General features: G+C 46.2%; 1 protein-coding gene across 1 annotated transcript in view; it reads left to right on the top strand.

Moving 5' to 3' along the window:
- The window catches only part of CACNG3 (calcium voltage-gated channel auxiliary subunit gamma 3), an 85,299-nt gene extending 70,300 nt beyond the window's left edge, over positions 1-14,999 (top strand). The window contains exons 2-4 of the mRNA XM_007449991.1: positions 3,795-3,878; positions 9,856-9,996; positions 14,450-14,999. Of these exons, the coding sequence (XP_007450053.1) occupies positions 3,795-3,878; positions 9,856-9,996; positions 14,450-14,961 (737 nt within the window). The 3' untranslated portion in view covers positions 14,962-14,999. The remainder of the gene's footprint in view (positions 1-3,794; positions 3,879-9,855; positions 9,997-14,449) is intronic.
- The last annotated feature ends 3,150 nt before the right edge of the window (positions 15,000-18,149 follow it).

An 18,149-nucleotide genomic window follows, 5' to 3' on the forward strand; every position in this document is an offset into this window, starting at 1 on the left:
CGAGTACAGCACCAGGTGCTGTAACTACTATTACAGCTTCAATTAATTCTCATGACAACCTCATGAAGTTATTATTGTTATTATCTTTATCCTGGAGAAGAAGAAACTGAGGTTTGGAGAGGTAATTTTCCATAGGTTCCTCAAGTGACATAGGGCCTGGGGAGGTGGGGGCAACTTTGGCCAACTAGAGAGCTGGCACCCAGTCCAAAGGGGGGGAGTTGCTGATGCCCGGCTGCTAGGGATTGTTTTCCCATGGAAATGTGGGACAGAGAGCCCCATTTTTCAAGAGAAGCTGCAAATCAGCATTCATGTGACATATCCTGAATTTTAAATTGCAGCAGCATATTTCATTTTTTAAAAAATACAATAAAATACTACAAGTAAAAAACAGAACAAAACAAACAAATACACCAAACAAACCATTCTGCAACCCAGATTTGCCATAGATGAGCATTATCTGCTTTAGAATCACCAGCTTGGAGTACATCCTCCAGTCCCAGGAAGGCCCAAATTCCTGTTTGCTTTTCCACTTTTGCCCCTTCCAGAGTCTGTGCTACTCCCCAGGACTGAAATCTCCAGGACTGTGATCAGCAAAGTTTTCCTTAGCCAGAGAGTCAACGTTTTTGGCTTTGCCGTCTCTGCCACAACTACTCAGCTCTGCCATTTGGCACAAAAACCATAAACAAATGGGCATGGTTGTGTTTCAATACAATTTTATTTATAGACACTGAAAGTTGAATTTCATCTATTTTTTTACTTGTCATGAAACAGTATTCATCTTTTGATTTTTTTCTAATCATCTACATAGGCAAAAACCAGCCTTAGCTTGTGGGCTATATAAAACAGGTGGTGGGACACTTGAGACCATTAAAAATTCGTGACTGTTTCTCCAGGAGCTACTGGTGTTTGCTGGCTCCACATCCTAGTTTCAGGCTGCCTTAAGCCACCTTAGGTAAGGCCCATTTCACAAGCAGATGTGAGCACGTGTGTAGTTCCTTATCCCTACGTGGTTCTGACTGGTCTGTTTCAGTAGCTTTCACATTTAATCTTCAGCCGAACTGTTCCTTCCTATGAAATCTTTCGTGGAGAATGTAAAACAGCTAATGATAGGTGGTCCCACAACCACCATCCTTGTCCTGCTCTGTGGCCCCTGATGCACATCATGGAAAAAGCACGGTGGATGGAAAAACCAACTGGTCCCGTTCATAGCAGTGGATGGACCGTGAAATTATCATAAAGCCATCTGGCAAAGGATTTTGCTTACAACTCTAAAATGTGTTGAAGAGAGTGCAATTCACAGTAGTGGCTATGAACTTGGCTTTGGAGTCTGGAAGACTTACCCTTGAGTGTGCCACTTATAGCTGTGTCCTTGCGGAAATCACTTACTTCAGATTTCCTCATCTGTAAAATAGGGCTCATCATACCAGGTACCTCCCCAGGCTGTCTCGAGAGCTAGAAGGATAAAACATGTAAAGTGTTTAGAATGGCACGTGGTAGATGGTAAGTGCTTCATGTGTGTGACTTATTCTGATTTGTTACCCAGCCAGCTGGAAGGCAATGGGGCTTAAAAGCAAACAGGAATCTGTGAATGAAACTCTAAAATCCAAACAAGAAAAATGAAGGCCTTCTTTCAATATTAGGGAAGGAGTTCTGAGTTTGTTTTTCTTCCAAGAATTTCCTTGAGTCTTCAAGCCTTCTCTCCAAGACACCACCCTCTTTGTTCTGAGTCCATTCTTTGGCTGGTAAGCAGAGAATCAGAACCAAGAGGATGGGCTCATATCATATTGCATTCATTGTGAAATGCCTCTGGTTTGGAGCCTATTTATAGTATGTGTTAAATACACGGCACTCTTTAAGACATGGAAGCAACCTAAATGTCCATTGACAGATGAATGGATGAAGAGGATGTGAGATACACACACACACACACACACACACACACACACACACAATGGAATATTACTCAGCCATAAAAAGGAATGAAATAATGACATTTTCAGCAACATGGATGAACCTAGAGATTATCATACTAAGTGAAGTAAGTCAGAAAGAGAAAGACAAATACCATATAGTATCACTTATATGTGGAATCTAAAATATGACATACGTGAACTTCCACAAAACAGAAACAGACTCACAGAACAGACTTGTGGTTGCCAAGGGTCGGGGGGGAGCAGTATGGGAAGGATGGAGTGGGAGTTTGGGATTAGCAGATGCAAACTATTATATACAGAATGAATAAACAACAAGGTCCTAGTGTATAGCACAGGGAACTATATTCAATATCCTGTAATAAACCATAATAGAAAAGAATATGAAAAATTATGTATATATATGTATAACTGAATCATGTTGCTGTACAGCAGAAACTAACACAACATTGTAAATCAACTATGTTTCAATAAAATAAATTTTAAAAAATACATGGCACTCATTATTATGAGTTAATAATAGGCATAATAATAACGACTACCTTTATATTGTAATGGTAAAGCCCATTCAAATATTGATTTTTCCCTTCACCAGCTGTGACAACTCTCTTTCCTCTGTGATCCTGCGTTGTCTTATCATCAAATATCAATGTGAATAGTCCCTATCTCCTAAGGCAGTGGATGAGAGTAAATGAGAGAAGAATGTAGGTTTCAGCTCTGTGCCTAGCCCGCTAGAAGCACTTAAAAAGTGCTGGCCATTATCATGAAGTGCCTAGAGCTTTGCGAAAATGATCTCATCTTCATATATGGCCTTATTTAATTCTTACAGTAACTGCTCTGAAATATAAGCCCAGCTATGTGTGAACATAAACCTCGTCCAACTGTCCACGACACCACCTTGCCCCTCACCTCCAGGCCGTCTCTGCCGGCAGAGACAAGAACAATAAGGCATAATTTCATGCTGTGTTGTGGTGAGGGGTTCTGAAATTGTTTGTCATTTATGAGAACTGGCAGAGCCATTAGCTGCCCCAGAGATTGGTTAATTGGCTAGTTAACAAACACCACAGCGATTATCAAACACCCACAAGTTAAGTCAGGCTGATGTCAAAGAAAGAAAAGGAAAGAAAATGCTGACAGTTTCCCCGGGGTGCACCTGCGCAATTCTGTGCCGCCTGAAGGAGTGAGCCACACCGCAGAGCACAGCAAGCTCCCCTGGGCGACGGGAGTGGGGAAGGGGGCGGTCCTGTGTCAGATATGAGCGTTATCCAATCAGGGAGAGTGGGTTACTCCAGAATCCATGCCTGGAATCCACACCGAGGAGTCAGCAGACCTTGATTGGAATTTTGGCTCTACTAGTTACCCGTATGACTTCAAGCAAAATTCTTATGGCCAGCTGCCTCAAGCTGCCTCATCTGCAAAATGGGAAGATAAATTTATATATATATATATATATATATATATATATATAAGTATATATGATGGAAAACATTGAGATGGAAAAATATTACAGTGTGAATTTATTGATTGTTCAGATACTCAAATATCCTCACTAATTGGGAAAAAAAGAAAAAGATAAGACAAGACAGTTCTCATGATGAATCCTTATGCTTCATAGCTCTTCGCCCTTCTAAATAGATCCCAACATCATGCAAAATCTAGGAAGCAGAAAGTTTCCATCTTCAGCTTTATTTTTTTTTCCTCTACCTATCTCCTTTGTGTGCCCTAAGAAAGATGCTGATGGGCCGAGGCAGAGCCTGCAACAACCATAAAGCATCTTCACTGTGGGGGTGAGGATGCAGGCTGGGCCCCAGGGGCTCTTTCCACTCCTCCCCCGCCAGCTCAGGGCCACGTTTGTTTCCACAGGGGCTTTCCGAGGCGTGTGCAAGAAAATTGATCACTTCCCCGAAGATGCTGACTACGAACAGGACACGGCTGAGTATCTCCTGCGTAAGTTCCCCCTTCGCGGGTCCTCCCGGGGAGGGGTGGGCGAGGAGGGCTGCCCCGAGGTTGTCCAGCTGCCTCTGAGTTTGAGGCTCCCCAGTACCCAGCCCCAGAAATGGATACGTGCAAAGAAGCTTCAGAAAAATCTTTGCTACTAGACAGAGACATTCAGGTGGTTCTGACATCTGAATCTCTTTCATTTCAATGAAATAGAAATAGGAAAAAAAAAAAAAGGGAGCTGTGTCAAAACTGAAAAGTTCTTTTTAGTCTGCTTAGGAGGAAATCTAAGGATTTTCTTCAACTTGAATACAAGTTTTCACCTTCCCCAGAGGGCTGCTTTGAGGTGCTAATGGGCTAAGTGCTAATGGATGAGGTGCTAATGGGCGAGGTCCTAAGAGGCAAGGCCTGGGAGAGTAAAAGCAAACCAAGGTTCACCCCTCTTCAGTTTCAATCTCATTGGGGCAGGACCAGTGTCTCCCCCTAGATTGTCCCAAGGTCAGTAACACGGATATGACATGGAACTGTCACAAACGCAGCACGTGGGAGGCAACAGTGTGCTGGCTTAGAGCAAGGGCTCTGGATCCTGGTTGACTCGGGCTTTTACTCCAGTGATGCCCTACTAGCTGGGCTGGACCTGGGCCAGGCTGCTTTACCTCTCATCTCTCACCTTTCTTCGTAGTCAGCAATAAAGATGATAATGTCATCCATCTAACAGGGTCATGAAAATTAAATAAGCTGGTGCACATTGTGCTTCGCCCGGGGCCAACATGTACTCACGAAGCCATACGTGTTGGCTCTCTTCTGGGGCATGGGATGAGCAATGGTCAAGGCCCAGTGGCAGCCACAGGCCTGACATTAATCCAGGCACAGAGAGAATTGGGGATTTAATGTAATTCAGACAGAATTTCTTCAACAGGGAGGTGTGTCAAGTTCACTCAAAAGAAAAGTTCTAAGGCATTGATTAATTTACTATTAGAGAGTGTTAAATGTAACATTTTTTTAAACTGCTGTTATACATAAAAACTTCCAGAAATTGTGCTATTCGGGTTATGCTTGTAACTCGTAGCTCAAGAAGAGTGCTTTTACAATTAAAATCATTGTTAGCTCTACTACTCATGCTTGCTAGTCTACAGATGGGCAGTGGGTCTAAATATGAGCCTTTAATCGCATAACAATGTAAGTGGTGCGCGGGGTCAATTTGAAAGAAAGTCATTTCTAAGCTAATTTTTTTTTTTTTTTTTTTTTTTTTTTGCTTCCTTCTTCCTGCTCCTTTCCCTCCTTGAGTCCAAAGTCAGCTTCCTGAAACCCCATCTACTGTCTGTCTCATTCACAGCTATAACGCCAGGTATAGCGTGGGGCCTGGCACAAAGTAAATGCTCAATAAATATTTGTTGACCAATTGCTGAACTCCTCTAATTGTTCATGGTTAAAATTTCAGGATGGGCTTATTTTTTCTTTTAAGTTAGCTTTTATACATTAGTTGAATTATCATTAAATGAAATTAAATAAATTAACGGCAGGCGGACTCCCAACCACTGCGCCACCAGGGAAGCCCTAAGCTAATTTTTAAAACATATTATTTCTCTTTTTTTGGTCCTTATCCATCTACTAGGATTTACCCAAATGCCAACTAGAACTTACATGAGCAGCTTAAAAGGATCTGATATGGGAATAGAGGCCACGTGTAGAGAGGTAGCTTGACCAAAGTTTGGGGTAGATTACTTGAACCTCCTTTTGAGGATGATTTTAAAGTCATCTCCAGTGGGGTTTTACCAGAGTGACTGTAGTTTTTGTTTTTCTTTCCTATTTTGATGTTTGCCCTGTTGGGAACTAAACAGAACTGTGACCTCTATTTCACAACTTGCAAAACTGATTTTAATTTCTTCCGAGAGATCCATCGCTTTTCCGACAAAATATATTTCTCCCCTCTGTGAAGGTGGAGGTCCTCACCATCAGCCACAGAACCAAGTTAAGGAGGGACCTTCCTGAGCACACGAATTTCCTGCAGGGAACTTTGGAATCCCCGTCCAGTCACGTGGCGCCAGGGTCACGGGCCCTGCAGGGGTCTCCAGGCCCATCCAGCACACGTGCTGCCAGTTCCTGTTGCGACCACACCCTGGTGGGGTGGGATTCTGCACATTGATTATTCTGCTATTTCCTCTTTCTCATGTGTGGTTAGGGAGGCTGAAGTTTAAACCTATAGCAGAAGATTTAATCAGGGACTTCCCTGTTTGTCCCACTGCAGGGGGCCCGGGTTCGATCCCTGGTCGGGGAACTAAGATCCCACAAGCCCCGTGGCACAGCCGGAAAAAAAAAAAAAGAACCAATCCAGGGTAAACTGAGTTAGGAGAAAATGGCAGCAGAGCATGTCCTGTGTGAGACCGACACCTGTAGCCTCAGTTTATAGAACCTGCTCTTATCTCACTTGTGGGGTAGAGGTGGCATCTGGCTACCAATTGGTTGCCAAGAGGTTCCTGCACCACATGGGAAACAGTCACATTCCCATATCTCATAGCCGCACATTTCAAATATACACAACCAACACAATTCAGTAGCTTCCAATGTTCAGATCATCTCCTTCGGGCATAATCATACTTTAGTCATACTTTGAAACTAAAAAAAATTTTTTAAAGGTGCTCTCCTTTAATCAATTGAACTCATCACATTGAATATTCGAGCAATTCCCATCAAGTACACAATGCAAATGATCGCTTTAAAGATTTGTGCACGCTTGAAATCACTGGGGACAGATCCACCCCTAATATTTGTGGGTTCCACGGCCAAGGTTCACATGGAAACCCGTAGGTCATATGTGTAAATATTTAGAAGTTATAAATAAGCTATGGCCACCCAAGATCCCAACGCCTACTTCCCAGGGATCCCCCCTTGGCCTGGGGGCTAAATGAACCAGGGGGCCAGCCCTCCCTCCTGCAAGCCTGTGTGGGAGCAGGGAAGCACAGAGCAAGCCGGGCCTGGGCCAGGACTGTGACTGACTGGCCTGAAGCTAGGATGGGGACTGATTTAATCACACTCCCAGGGGTCAGGGCAGCCAGGATCCCTCCCCCTACGCCTCACTTCTCCCATCAGGGTTTCTAGGCAGTTTGAAGCCCCTTCCAAAACTTCCCCCATTGCAGCAGGGACAGTTACTGGGACCCTGGTCTGCCCAGCCCCAATGGTGGGGGACTTGGGGTGGCCATCCTTAAGCAAAAGCTAGAACTCTTTCATTTTCTTCTCCTCATGAAGAGAACCTCACCCCTGTCTGCTTTCGTCGACCCCTCATCCCCGTTCTCCATCGGCCCTCCCAGGCAATCCCTGTAGGATAATTCAGCTACCAAACTTGCACAAAACTTTTCCCATAAAAACAAACAAACAGGGCTTCCCTGGTGGCGCAGTGGTTAAGAATCCACCTGCCAATGCAGAGGACACGGGTTCGAGCCCTGGTCCGGGAAGATCCCACATGCCTTGGAGCAACTAAGCCCGTGCGCCACAACTACTGAGCCCACGTGCCACAACTACAGGGCCCACGTGCCTAGAGCCCGTGCTCCACAACAAGAGAAGCCACTGCAATGAGAAGCCCACGCAGTGCGAGGAAGAGTAGCCCCCGCTCACCACAACCAGAGAAACCCCGCGCACAGCAACGAAGACCCAACGCAGCCAAAAATATATACATAAATAAATAAATAAAAATGAAAAACAAACAAACAGACAAAAACAGTCCTGGTGTTGTGGAAACCAGTCCTCTGCATTCGGAGCGTGAGCACCGCCACGCAGTAGCAATAGGAAGGGCTGCAGCTGACCCCACAGGAAAACACACAATAAATGCAGGGACATAAAGCTCTGAACACTGAGCTTTGAACTTCCACGCCAAAGATGAACCGACCACCTTCCTGCTGCCCCACTGCTCACCCTGCAGGCGTGCTGGGATTATAAAGATGCCACTGCCGGCTCAGTGGCTAAGCACCAGGCATGGTGCTCAACAACGCTTTCTCTCACATCCCACCCCCAATTCTGTTGGCTTTACCTTCAGGATCTATCCTGAGTCCGACACCTCTCCCCACCTGTCTGCCACCCCAGTCCAAGACACAGTCAGCTCAGGCCTGGGTTCTTACCATCCTTCAAGAACCCCACACCTGGCTCCACGCTCTGCTCTCACTAGCTTAAAATTCTTCTTTTTTTAATTTGCTTTTGACGGTTATCCTTTATTTTATTTTTTCTTCCAGTTTTATTGATATATAAGTGACATACAGCACTGTATAAGTTTAAAGTGTACCGCATAATGGTTTGACGTCCAAACATCACGAAATGATTACCACAGTAAGTTTAGTGAACATCCATCACCTCGTATAGATACATTAAAGATACAGAAAAAAATGTTTTTTCCTTGTGATGAGGACCCAGGATTTACTCTCTTAATTTTCATATATAACATCCAGCTGTGTTAATTATATTTATCATGTTGTACATTATATCCCTAGTATTTATTCATCTTATAACTGGAAGTTTGTGCCTTTTGACCACCTTCCTCTAATTCCCCCTCCCCACAGCCCCACCTCTGGTAACCACAAATCTGATCTCTTTTTCTATGAGTCTGTTTGTTTGTTTTTGATGTATATCTGATGTACAACACTACTACGTTGGTTTCCATTACACAACATAGTGATTTGGTACCTCTCTACATTTCAAAATGATCACCAGGATAAGTCTAGTTACCACGCCATCTTGAAATTCTTAATACTTTTGGAACAAGAGGCCTTGCATTTTCATTCTGCACAGGGCCCTGCAAATTAGGTAGTGGGTCCTGCCCGTCATCTCTATTAGAACGTAAGCTCCATAAGGGCAGGACCTTAGCTCTTTTGTACCTCAATGGACACAGAATTTATCCAACTGATATTCTGGCCCAGGTGTTCCAGGAAATACTCTTATGCTGGCTGGGTAAATACTGGGATCCCCACCTGAAGGTCCCTCCGCCCCAGAACCTTAGGGCCTCTCTGTGATCCAGCAGCTGAAGAGTTAACACATGGGTCTCTAGAACACTGCTGCTCCAGCCCTCAGCCAGCGTCCCCTTCCTCCCCTTAGAAGGGCAGCCTCTGCACCCTTGGGGTGGTTAAACATTTCCACCAGTACCCCAGGACACAGCACAGCGCCTGGCATTTGGTAGGTGCCCGAAAATATTGTTGAATGAATAACTAAATTCATTTGTTTATTCGGTGACTAAATGGGTATCAAATGGGCATTGCCAGACTCAGTACTATGCAAATGTAGGCATGTGCTGGGACAGACTCTGCGTTTCGGTGAACAGCTTGTGATCTAATGGGAGTCCCAGGATGCCCTGTTGGCTATATGATTTGCAGGGGCCAGTGCAAAATGAAAATCCCGGGCTCCTGGTTCAAAACGCAGGCAAAAAAAGCTATCTCCTTTCTTCTGCCGTCTCTCTCTCCATCTGTCATGGTGTCTTTCATTTGCTATGAAATGTCACACTCCCTCCGGCACGGGAACACTCAAGGGGTGAGTGCATACCCTCGCAGGTGCCTAGGGCTTTCAGCCAACCCTGGTTCTCCCAGCGTCCATGCCCAGGTCCCCACCACAAGCCAAGGGCGGCAGTGGTCTCCGGCTGGGGTGGGGGAGTGAGCAGCTGAGGACCCATCCCAAGGAGAATGGGAGGTGGGGAGGTGATGGGGGGTGGGATGCCACGTGAGTAGAGGCTCCAAGCCCAGGGCGCATGCTCCATTGACCCATCAGAGTTACTTATAAAACACACATTCAAGATAAAGCTATTAAGAATTTCAGGATGGTGACTAAAGAGCATTAACCTCAAGTACAGGGCCCTGAGCGACCAAACTGGTCTCGCACCCACGTTAGATGCAGGCTCTGTCCTCCTTCTCACGGGCTGTCCTCCAACCAGGCACCCCCATGCCCGTGGAGGGGGGGGGAGGTCCCGGAGCTGACTGGGTGCAGGGGGAACCCTCTCTCTTTCTCTCCGCAGGGGCTGTGAGGGCCTCCAGCGTCTTCCCCATCCTCAGTGTCACGCTGCTCTTCTTTGGCGGGCTCTGCGTGGCAGCCAGCGAGTTCCACCGCAGCAGACACAATGTCATCCTCAGCGCGGGCATCTTTTTTGTCTCTGCAGGTGAGCATCTGGTCTCAGCCCTGAGGGCATCACAGACACCAGACCCAAGGCAGGGCCACCAGGACAAAGCAATGCTATTCAGGGTTCCCTCCAGGGAAGGAACAAGAAAACGTTCAACTTGCGTGTTAAGAATGAGAACCAAAGACTTTAATTAGAACCAAAGATGCTGACATTCTAGCTGAGAATGCGCGGAGGGGAGACGAGGGGAAGGTCAGCTTGGAGAGGCGGAGAATGACTAATGAGAGTGTGCGTGTATGTGTCTGCACATAGTGGGCAGGGGGCAGTATGGTGTGTGTAATGTGTGACCTGAGAGATGGCTTCAGTGTGTTTTAAAGGGGTCCATCTTTCTGTTCACTTGGACATCATCATACACTATCTCTGGCCCTTTGAGACCTGTGTTTGCTGGTTTAACTGTTGTTCACAGCTCTTCAAGCGCACAAACCCTCAGACTGTTCAAAGCATCTCTGGGAACAAGGTAAAAGTCAGCAGCCCCAGATGCTCGCGGGGAAGACCTTATCATCAATAGCAGCCTTGACAGGAAGGTGGCACAGGGTGGCAAGGAGGACGAGGCAGTCCCCAGGAAGAGGTCCTATTTCTGCACCCTCTCTCCTCCCTTCATCTCCATCCCTCCTCCACCCTCCTCATCCTCCTCTATTCCCTCTGGGTTTTCACTCCACCATCGCTTTACAATCTCTTCCCACCCCACCCCTCAATCAATGCCATCTGGATGAAATGCTTTAGAGACGCAAAGAACAAGGTTGGGGTGGGAGGGTGGGGAGCTTGACTCTTCGGTGATGACCTCCAAACTTTGACCCATAACGGCAGAATATTTACTGGGGTAGAAACAGTGGGGAAGAGTATAAAATGGTGGGTGAGAGGGGCTTACCCTCCTGGATTTGAATTCTGGCTCTACCTGTGGAGCCTTGGGAATGTTACCAAATCCCTATAACTTCGTTTCCTTGACTGTAAAATGGGAAATAATAATAGTACCTATTTTATAGGGTTGTTGGAAGGAGGTTGAACATAAAAATCACAATATTATTTTCTAGCATTGGAAAAGCAACACAATATAGTTCCAAAGTTGGAAGCCCAGCATCCCGGCCTCCTCCAAGATATTGCTCAAGTTTCTTCCCTACTGTTTTCCTTCTTTGGAATGGGAAAAGTGGATGGCATCCAGCTCTGAGTCTCTGGGAACCAACTCAAGCAACAGACCAGGGGAAAGCCGCCATCTTGTCAGGAGAATGAGATTAGCCCAAAGGTGATGCTCTGTGTGGACAGATGGTAACAGCTGGTAAACCCAGGGACCTGTGTTGCTTTGAGGCACATGCTAGTTGCTGGTGGCCCCCTCCAGACCTCCTGGGCTCTGACTGACCCAGAGGATGCTGTGCTGTGCTGATATGAGGGTTTCCTAAACAGAAGATCATTATTTTGTCCCCCAAGGGGATTGTTGAGGGAGAGTGTGTCACCAGCAACCTTCCTCTCACCAGGGGTGTTGTGAGAGATGGCAGGTAGATTAGACACATGGGAACCGGGGAACATGAGGGGCAGCAGCAAAGCCCTAAGGGGAAGCCAGAAGCTGGGGGTCTCATCCTAGCTATCCCCCCACCACGGGTCTCCCTGAGGACCCTGAAGAGCCTCAGTTTCTCCACCTACAAAGTGAAAATTTGGGAGGATTCAGCACTCCCTAAGGCTCTTTTTTGCTCAGTTATTCTAAGGTTCTATGGTTTCAGGCAAGCAGTCAACAACCCTTTATTGAGTACCTACTCTGTGCCAGGCACTAGGCATTATGCTCAAGACCATGGGCTCTGAAGCCAGGCTGCCTGGTGCAAATCATGGCTCTACCACTTCCCAGCTTAGTAACATCGGGCAAGTCTCTTAACCACTCTGTGCCCCAGTTTCCTCATCTGGAAAATGGGGATAATAATGGCTCTACCATTTAAGGCTGTTCAGAGAATTAAATAGTTGGTATATGGAAAGAGCCTAGAACTGCATCTAGCCCACAGTAACTGCTGGATGCATAATAACTGCTACTATATACATTGTACCATTTAATTCTCATGCTGATGCAATTCAACAAATATGCACAGGGCTCTTGCTTGGGTCAGGCTCTGGGTAAGGAGAGGAGGCCATAGTAGTGAACAAACCTAGCCTAGGTCTGCCCTTAGGGAGCTTACGGTCTAATGGTTGGGAGAAAGTGATTACCCACTTAACATCTAGTTCTTCCTAAGCTTTTTTACTGAAATCTAAATCCACCCATGGCCAAGAGACAGTCCTGGGTTCAAATCCCACCTCTGCCATTTCCCAGCTGTGTTGACTTGGAAAGTTATTTATCTTTTCTGTGTCCCAGTTTCCTCATCTGTAAAAGAGGGGTGTTTTTTTTTTAAGCAGGCCTGTTGCAATGATTAATTGAGATCATGCACATAAAGACTTTGCACAGTGCCTGGTACATCATCTGTGCCCTAGAAATAAGTGGCAACTCACTTGGCTTACCGCTTCCTTTAACCTGAGCTGACATCCGAGCCTCTCCTTGAGCTTCTTTTGTTTTTTCCCAGCAAGACTTCCTTTCAGGGCTTCTCAAACTTTGCCACCAAAATTTACCTGTGGGCAGAGGAGAGCGAAAACGGGGCCCTGGGAAGTCAGGGGGCATCACCAGAAGCCACCTTCCGTGAGCTGAAATGTCTCTGAAGACTGTCTCCCATTTATACTTAAAAATTCATGTGAATTCTGCTCTCTCCTCATTATATTCATGTTCATTTTAATATAAAAGAATGTGTCTTCCCTACTCATCTTCAAGCCAAATTGACACTCTAGAAAGAGGAGCCATTTTTTCATCCTGTGGTTTCCTGCAGCCTGACACAGGGCTGGCTGCATCAACCCCCATATTAAGAAATAGCTCAGTGATTAGAACTCGCTGCCTACCTGCTGAGGGCCTGCGCTGGGGAAGGCCAAGAGGAGACAGGGAAGAAACAGACCTTGGCCCTGCCCTCTAAGGGGTAAGTCCTAGATGGAATATGGCCAGAGATTGTATTCAAAATATGAATTCCCCTTAATGCATGAGCACCAGCCAGTCAGAACAGATAGCACTGGAGCAGAGTGGGGGTGGCCCTTGCTATGCCAAGCTTTAACCCTTTGGTTGCTGGACTCCAGGGAGATCTTGGGGACCCCCAGGAAGAGTATGGGGCATTCAAGGAATGGAGAGGATACTTAGGAGGCCATTGGAAATGGTTATTTACCAACTGGTACTGGGAACTGTAATGAGGAACAGCTTCCATTTAGAACCACCCTACAGGTGGCCCGGATTTGGAGGCAAGGAGACTCCAGGTGATGTACCAACCTCCCTGAGTCATTATTGGTATCAAGGCCCGGATGAGACCCTTAAAGCAAAGGACACAAAGAGACATTCTACCTTTGGAGCAATAATGTGAAACAAGTAGTCACAGATGAGGGCAACCCCCAGGCCCTCACTTTCTACTGTTTCTTCTTACTACTCCCTGGAGAATCAATTTCTCTCCAAGCGACTAGTCAGCTCTTTCCAGGGCTATTCTGTTGGCACATGGGGTCTCTAAGTCGGCAGACCTTGTCTACTGGGGACAACAGCTTCATGTTCCCCAATTCTTGATGCTTGAACAACAGATAATCTAAAGCATTATCGTATCCCGTGCAGATAAAAAGACTTAGCTACTGCACCTTCCCCATTCGTTCCCCAAACTGCAGCTCCAGACCCATATATGTCCACTCAGCAACCACATTCCGACTCTCAATAAGCACTTCCAACCCACCTCCTCTTCTCTAAGCCTATTCTCTCTGCTGCCTCTTATTTTAGCTCAAGATACCATCAACCTCCCCTTCATCCAAGCTAGAACCCTACTAGTAAGTCACTCTCAACTCCGTTGTCAATCACCTTTCATCTCCTGTTGTTCAGGACCCAGCTGAAATGTCACCTTGTCTTCAGAACAAGGGGGTTTAATCATTCTCTCTTTCTCTCTTTGCTCCTGAACCATTTCATATGTGTCTCTGGAAGAACCCTTACTATATTTTGCTATAATTGCATTTAATGTCAGTTTCTTCTGCTAATGGTGAGGAACTCAAGGTCAGGGATCTGCATCTCGTTCATTTTACCATCATCATGACTTATTGCTGAAGATTAAGCTTTGAGGGAATGAATTGCTTCTAAGGGAAAGTACATACATTCTGAATTCTACTGCACTTGCTGAAAGAGTAAGGTGAATTCTTTAGCTGAACGCTTCCCACCCAGAATGGAGCGGCAGAATTCTTCATTTCCCGAGAGACAGACCCTGCAAGAAGAGCTCAGCAGCTGGATTTCCTGGCCATAAATCCATTCTCCTCTCTCCCTGTTGACTCCACATTTTTTTTTAATAGATATTTCCAGCCTAAAAGTGACAGTCACCTCTGAGGTTTATAAAGGATGTATTTTTCTTTCCCCTTCTCTTAGGGTTAAGCAACATCATCGGCATCATAGTTTATATATCAGCCAATGCTGGAGACCCCGGGCAGCGTGACTCCAAAAAGAGCTACTCCTACGGCTGGTCCTTTTATTTCGGAGCCTTCTCTTTCATCATCGCGGAAATTGTAGGAGTAGTCGCTGTGCACATCTATATAGAAAAACATCAGCAGTTACGTGCCAAATCCCACTCGGAGCTCCTGAAGAAATCTACCTTTGCTCGCCTTCCACCCTACAGGTATAGATTCCGGAGGCGGTCAAGTTCCCGCTCCACAGAGCCCAGATCCCGAGACCTGTCCCCCATCAGCAAAGGCTTCCACACCATCCCTTCCACTGACATCTCAATGTTCACCCTTTCCCGGGACCCCTCAAAGATCACCATGGGGACCCTCCTCAACTCCGACCGGGACCATGCTTTTCTACAGTTCCACAATTCCACGCCCAAAGAGTTCAAAGAGTCGTTGCATAATAATCCGGCCAACAGGCGCACCACGCCCGTCTGAACTGACTTCTGCCCTCTGCCCTCCACCCCAGCACAGCCCGGTGGGAAGTGGACAGAGGTGTCTCTGAGGTTGCATGGCATGGTCCTCGTGATGGTATTACTTTTTACAAAGACTGAAACCAAATGGACTCAGCCCTCTCCCACAGTTCGCCCCTCTCCCTCCAGGTCCTAACCCCTCTGTCCCTCCCCGACTTTTCAAGCCAATCCCATGACATCTCTCTCTGTGTATCTGTGCCAGATGTTTTCCTTTCTTCCTTCTTTACTGGAAGGACCTCCACATTCTTCCCTCCTTGGAAGAGGACTTTACTCAAAGTCACAGGTGGTGGCTGGGGGGCTGAGAGACTCTCTTCTGTTTTGTAATTCAGTCCATGTGTAGCCAAGTTGACATTCTCTGTATTATTGATATCTTATAATGTTTCTTTTTCTGTGTGACTTATTTCACTTAGGATCATCGTACCTAAATCCACTCATTATGCTGCTACGGGCCTGGTGACATTGCTTTCATTGCTGAGTGATATTCCATTGCACGTAAGTGCCACAACTTGTTGATCCATTTTTTGCTGTCGTGGATATTTATCTTGTACCGTGGACGAGGTTCCTGTAAAGAGGGCAGCCCCAAACTTTGGGGTGGCTCTGTCTGTTTGATTTCTGTTTCCCTAAGCCTAGTGCCCGAGGCTATGTACCTTGTTTTTTGGATGTTTCAGGAAATACCATACGTTTCTCCAGGGTGGCTGGGGGCGGGGGGGATCTCCGAATCCCCAGACTTGTGCATAGTTGTCCCCATTGTCCACTCCAAATCCTCAGGACACCAACGGCCCAGGTGGCCCTGAGGGAGGCATTCACCTTTCTGTGTTAGAAAAACATGCCCAGAAATCAAAGATGTCAGAGCCCTGAAGCAGCTACTGTAATAAGCACTCACATATTAAAGGTTTTGCCTTGTCGTAACCAACCGAGCTGGGGTACTTTGTTTCTTCTGGGTAATTCCTGCACAAATTTACAAATTCATTTGCCCTGCCCTCAAACTGCCTCATGTATGTGTTGGAAGCTGAGCTTTGCTCATCCACACTCTAGCCACTAGGAAGGATCCTCCTTTACCTCTTGAGGCCAGCAGGGTGCTCCTACCAATGTCAGAGTCTGTGTGTCTCTCACCTAAATCCCGGGAAGCTACTGGGGGCAAGCATGTGTTCAAAAATCTGGCTCTGGCACCCAGTAGCTCTAGGACCTTGGGAAAACCCACCCGACCTTCAAACCTCAGTCTCCTCATCTGTAAAATGGAGCATGGTACAGTATTCTCCTCCACAGAGTTGTGAGGCTTAAATAAAACTTCATGTGTAAAATGATTAGCACACTGCAAATAATCAATATGTATATTTTTTAATTTTTGGATGAATTCTGGGTAGAGTGAGCATTATCTGAGTTTGGGCTGCCATAACAAATACTATAGATCAGGGTGGCTTAAACAATAGATATTTATTTTTCACAGTTCTGGAGGCTGGGAAGTTTAAGATCAGGGTGCCAGCAGATTTGGTTCTTGGTGAGGGCTCTCTTCCTGGCTTGCAGACAGCTGCCTTCTCACTGTGTCCTCACCTGGCAGAGCCACTAACTCCATCACTAGGGCCCCACCCTCATGACCTCCTCTAACCTAATTACCTCCCAAAGGCCCCATCTCCAAATATCACCACATCAAGGGTTAGGGCTTCGATATGTGAATTTGGATGGTGGGGAGGGACCCCATTCAGTCCACAGCAAGCATGACTGCAGGAAGATAGAAGCCAAATGCGAGCTATTCTTTTTTGGGGGGAAGGGTGTACTTTGCACAGGCTCTGAGAGGCACGGGGGCAGGGGGGTAGAAAGTGGAAGGACATTTGAATATTTTGAAAAATTGATATCAGAAAGCATGAGAAGGGCTTCCCTGGTGGCACAGTGGTTAAGAATCTGCCTGCCAATGCAAGGGACACAGGTTCGTGCCCTGGCCTGGGAAGATCCCACATGCTGCAGAGCAACTAAGCCCATGTACCACAACTACTGAGCCTGAGCTCTAGAGCCTGCAAGCCACAACTACTGAGCCCACGTGCCACAACTACTGAAGCCCGTGTGCCTACAGCCCGTGCTCCACAACAAGAGAAGCCATGACAATGAGAAGCCCATGCACTGCAACAAAGAGTAGCCCCCGCTCGTTGCAACTAGAGAAAGCCTGCACACAGCAGCAAAGACCCAACACAGCCAAAAATGAATGAATGAATGAATAAATAAATAAATAAAAGCATAAGAAATGGATGTCACCTCTGCCCACAGTGACTCCTGGGGTGCTTGTGGCGCACGCCAGCTCGTCACACCTCCAAGGAGCTTCCCACTTCTGGGTTCAGTCACTCAAGGGGGCAGAGTTATGGTCATAAGAGCTCATGCTTACCTGGCACTGTTGGTACCAGGCTGTGCTCTACAACCTTACACATATTGTACCATTTAATCCTCTAGAAATATCCCCATTTTACCAAGGAGGAAACTGAGGCCAGAGAGGGTATGTGATTGCCCACACTTCATCCCTGCTACAACCTCGAAGTCCTGGGAAACCAGTCACACGTGCCTGCACTCACACCCTCGGTGAATTTTATTGTAAAGCACAGACTAGTAACAATTTGTTTTGTCTGATACTTGAGAGTCATTGTATGCAAATTACACCCATACATCAAATTACCTCATTGAATCCTTAAGACAACCCCACATGTAGTAGGAATTATTATCCGCATTTTGGCAGGTGAGGAAATAGAGGCTCAAGAAGGGTATCTTAGGGGCTGATGAACAGAGCCAGCGTTTAGAGGCAAGCCTCTGCTTCCTAATTTGACTGATTTCCTCCCTCTGCCAGCATTTCCCAAATCTCAGTCATCTGAGTTCAACCGTTGCGAAGTGTTTCACATCCACATACCACATTAACCATTATTTATTTGATGTTTCTCTTTAAATTGACTCATTTTTTACTTCAATAAATATATCTTGAAAGTGAACTTTATATCACTACTGTAAAAAAGAAAACTGGAATTGCTTGCCGTAAGCAAATGGTAACTGGGAAAATAAATACAGTAAAAGCAACACAATCACACCATACTCTAGCTGCTGCCTGTTCTAAGCCGAAGGCCAGCTGCCTGCTCTTTGTAAAAAGGATATAACCAAAATGTTAGAAAGATTAGTTAA

Source organism: Lipotes vexillifer, unplaced genomic scaffold (genome assembly GCF_000442215.2).
Source record: "Lipotes vexillifer unplaced genomic scaffold, Lipotes_vexillifer_v1.1 scaffold811, whole genome shotgun sequence".
Lineage (NCBI taxonomy): Eukaryota > Metazoa > Chordata > Mammalia > Artiodactyla > Lipotidae > Lipotes > Lipotes vexillifer.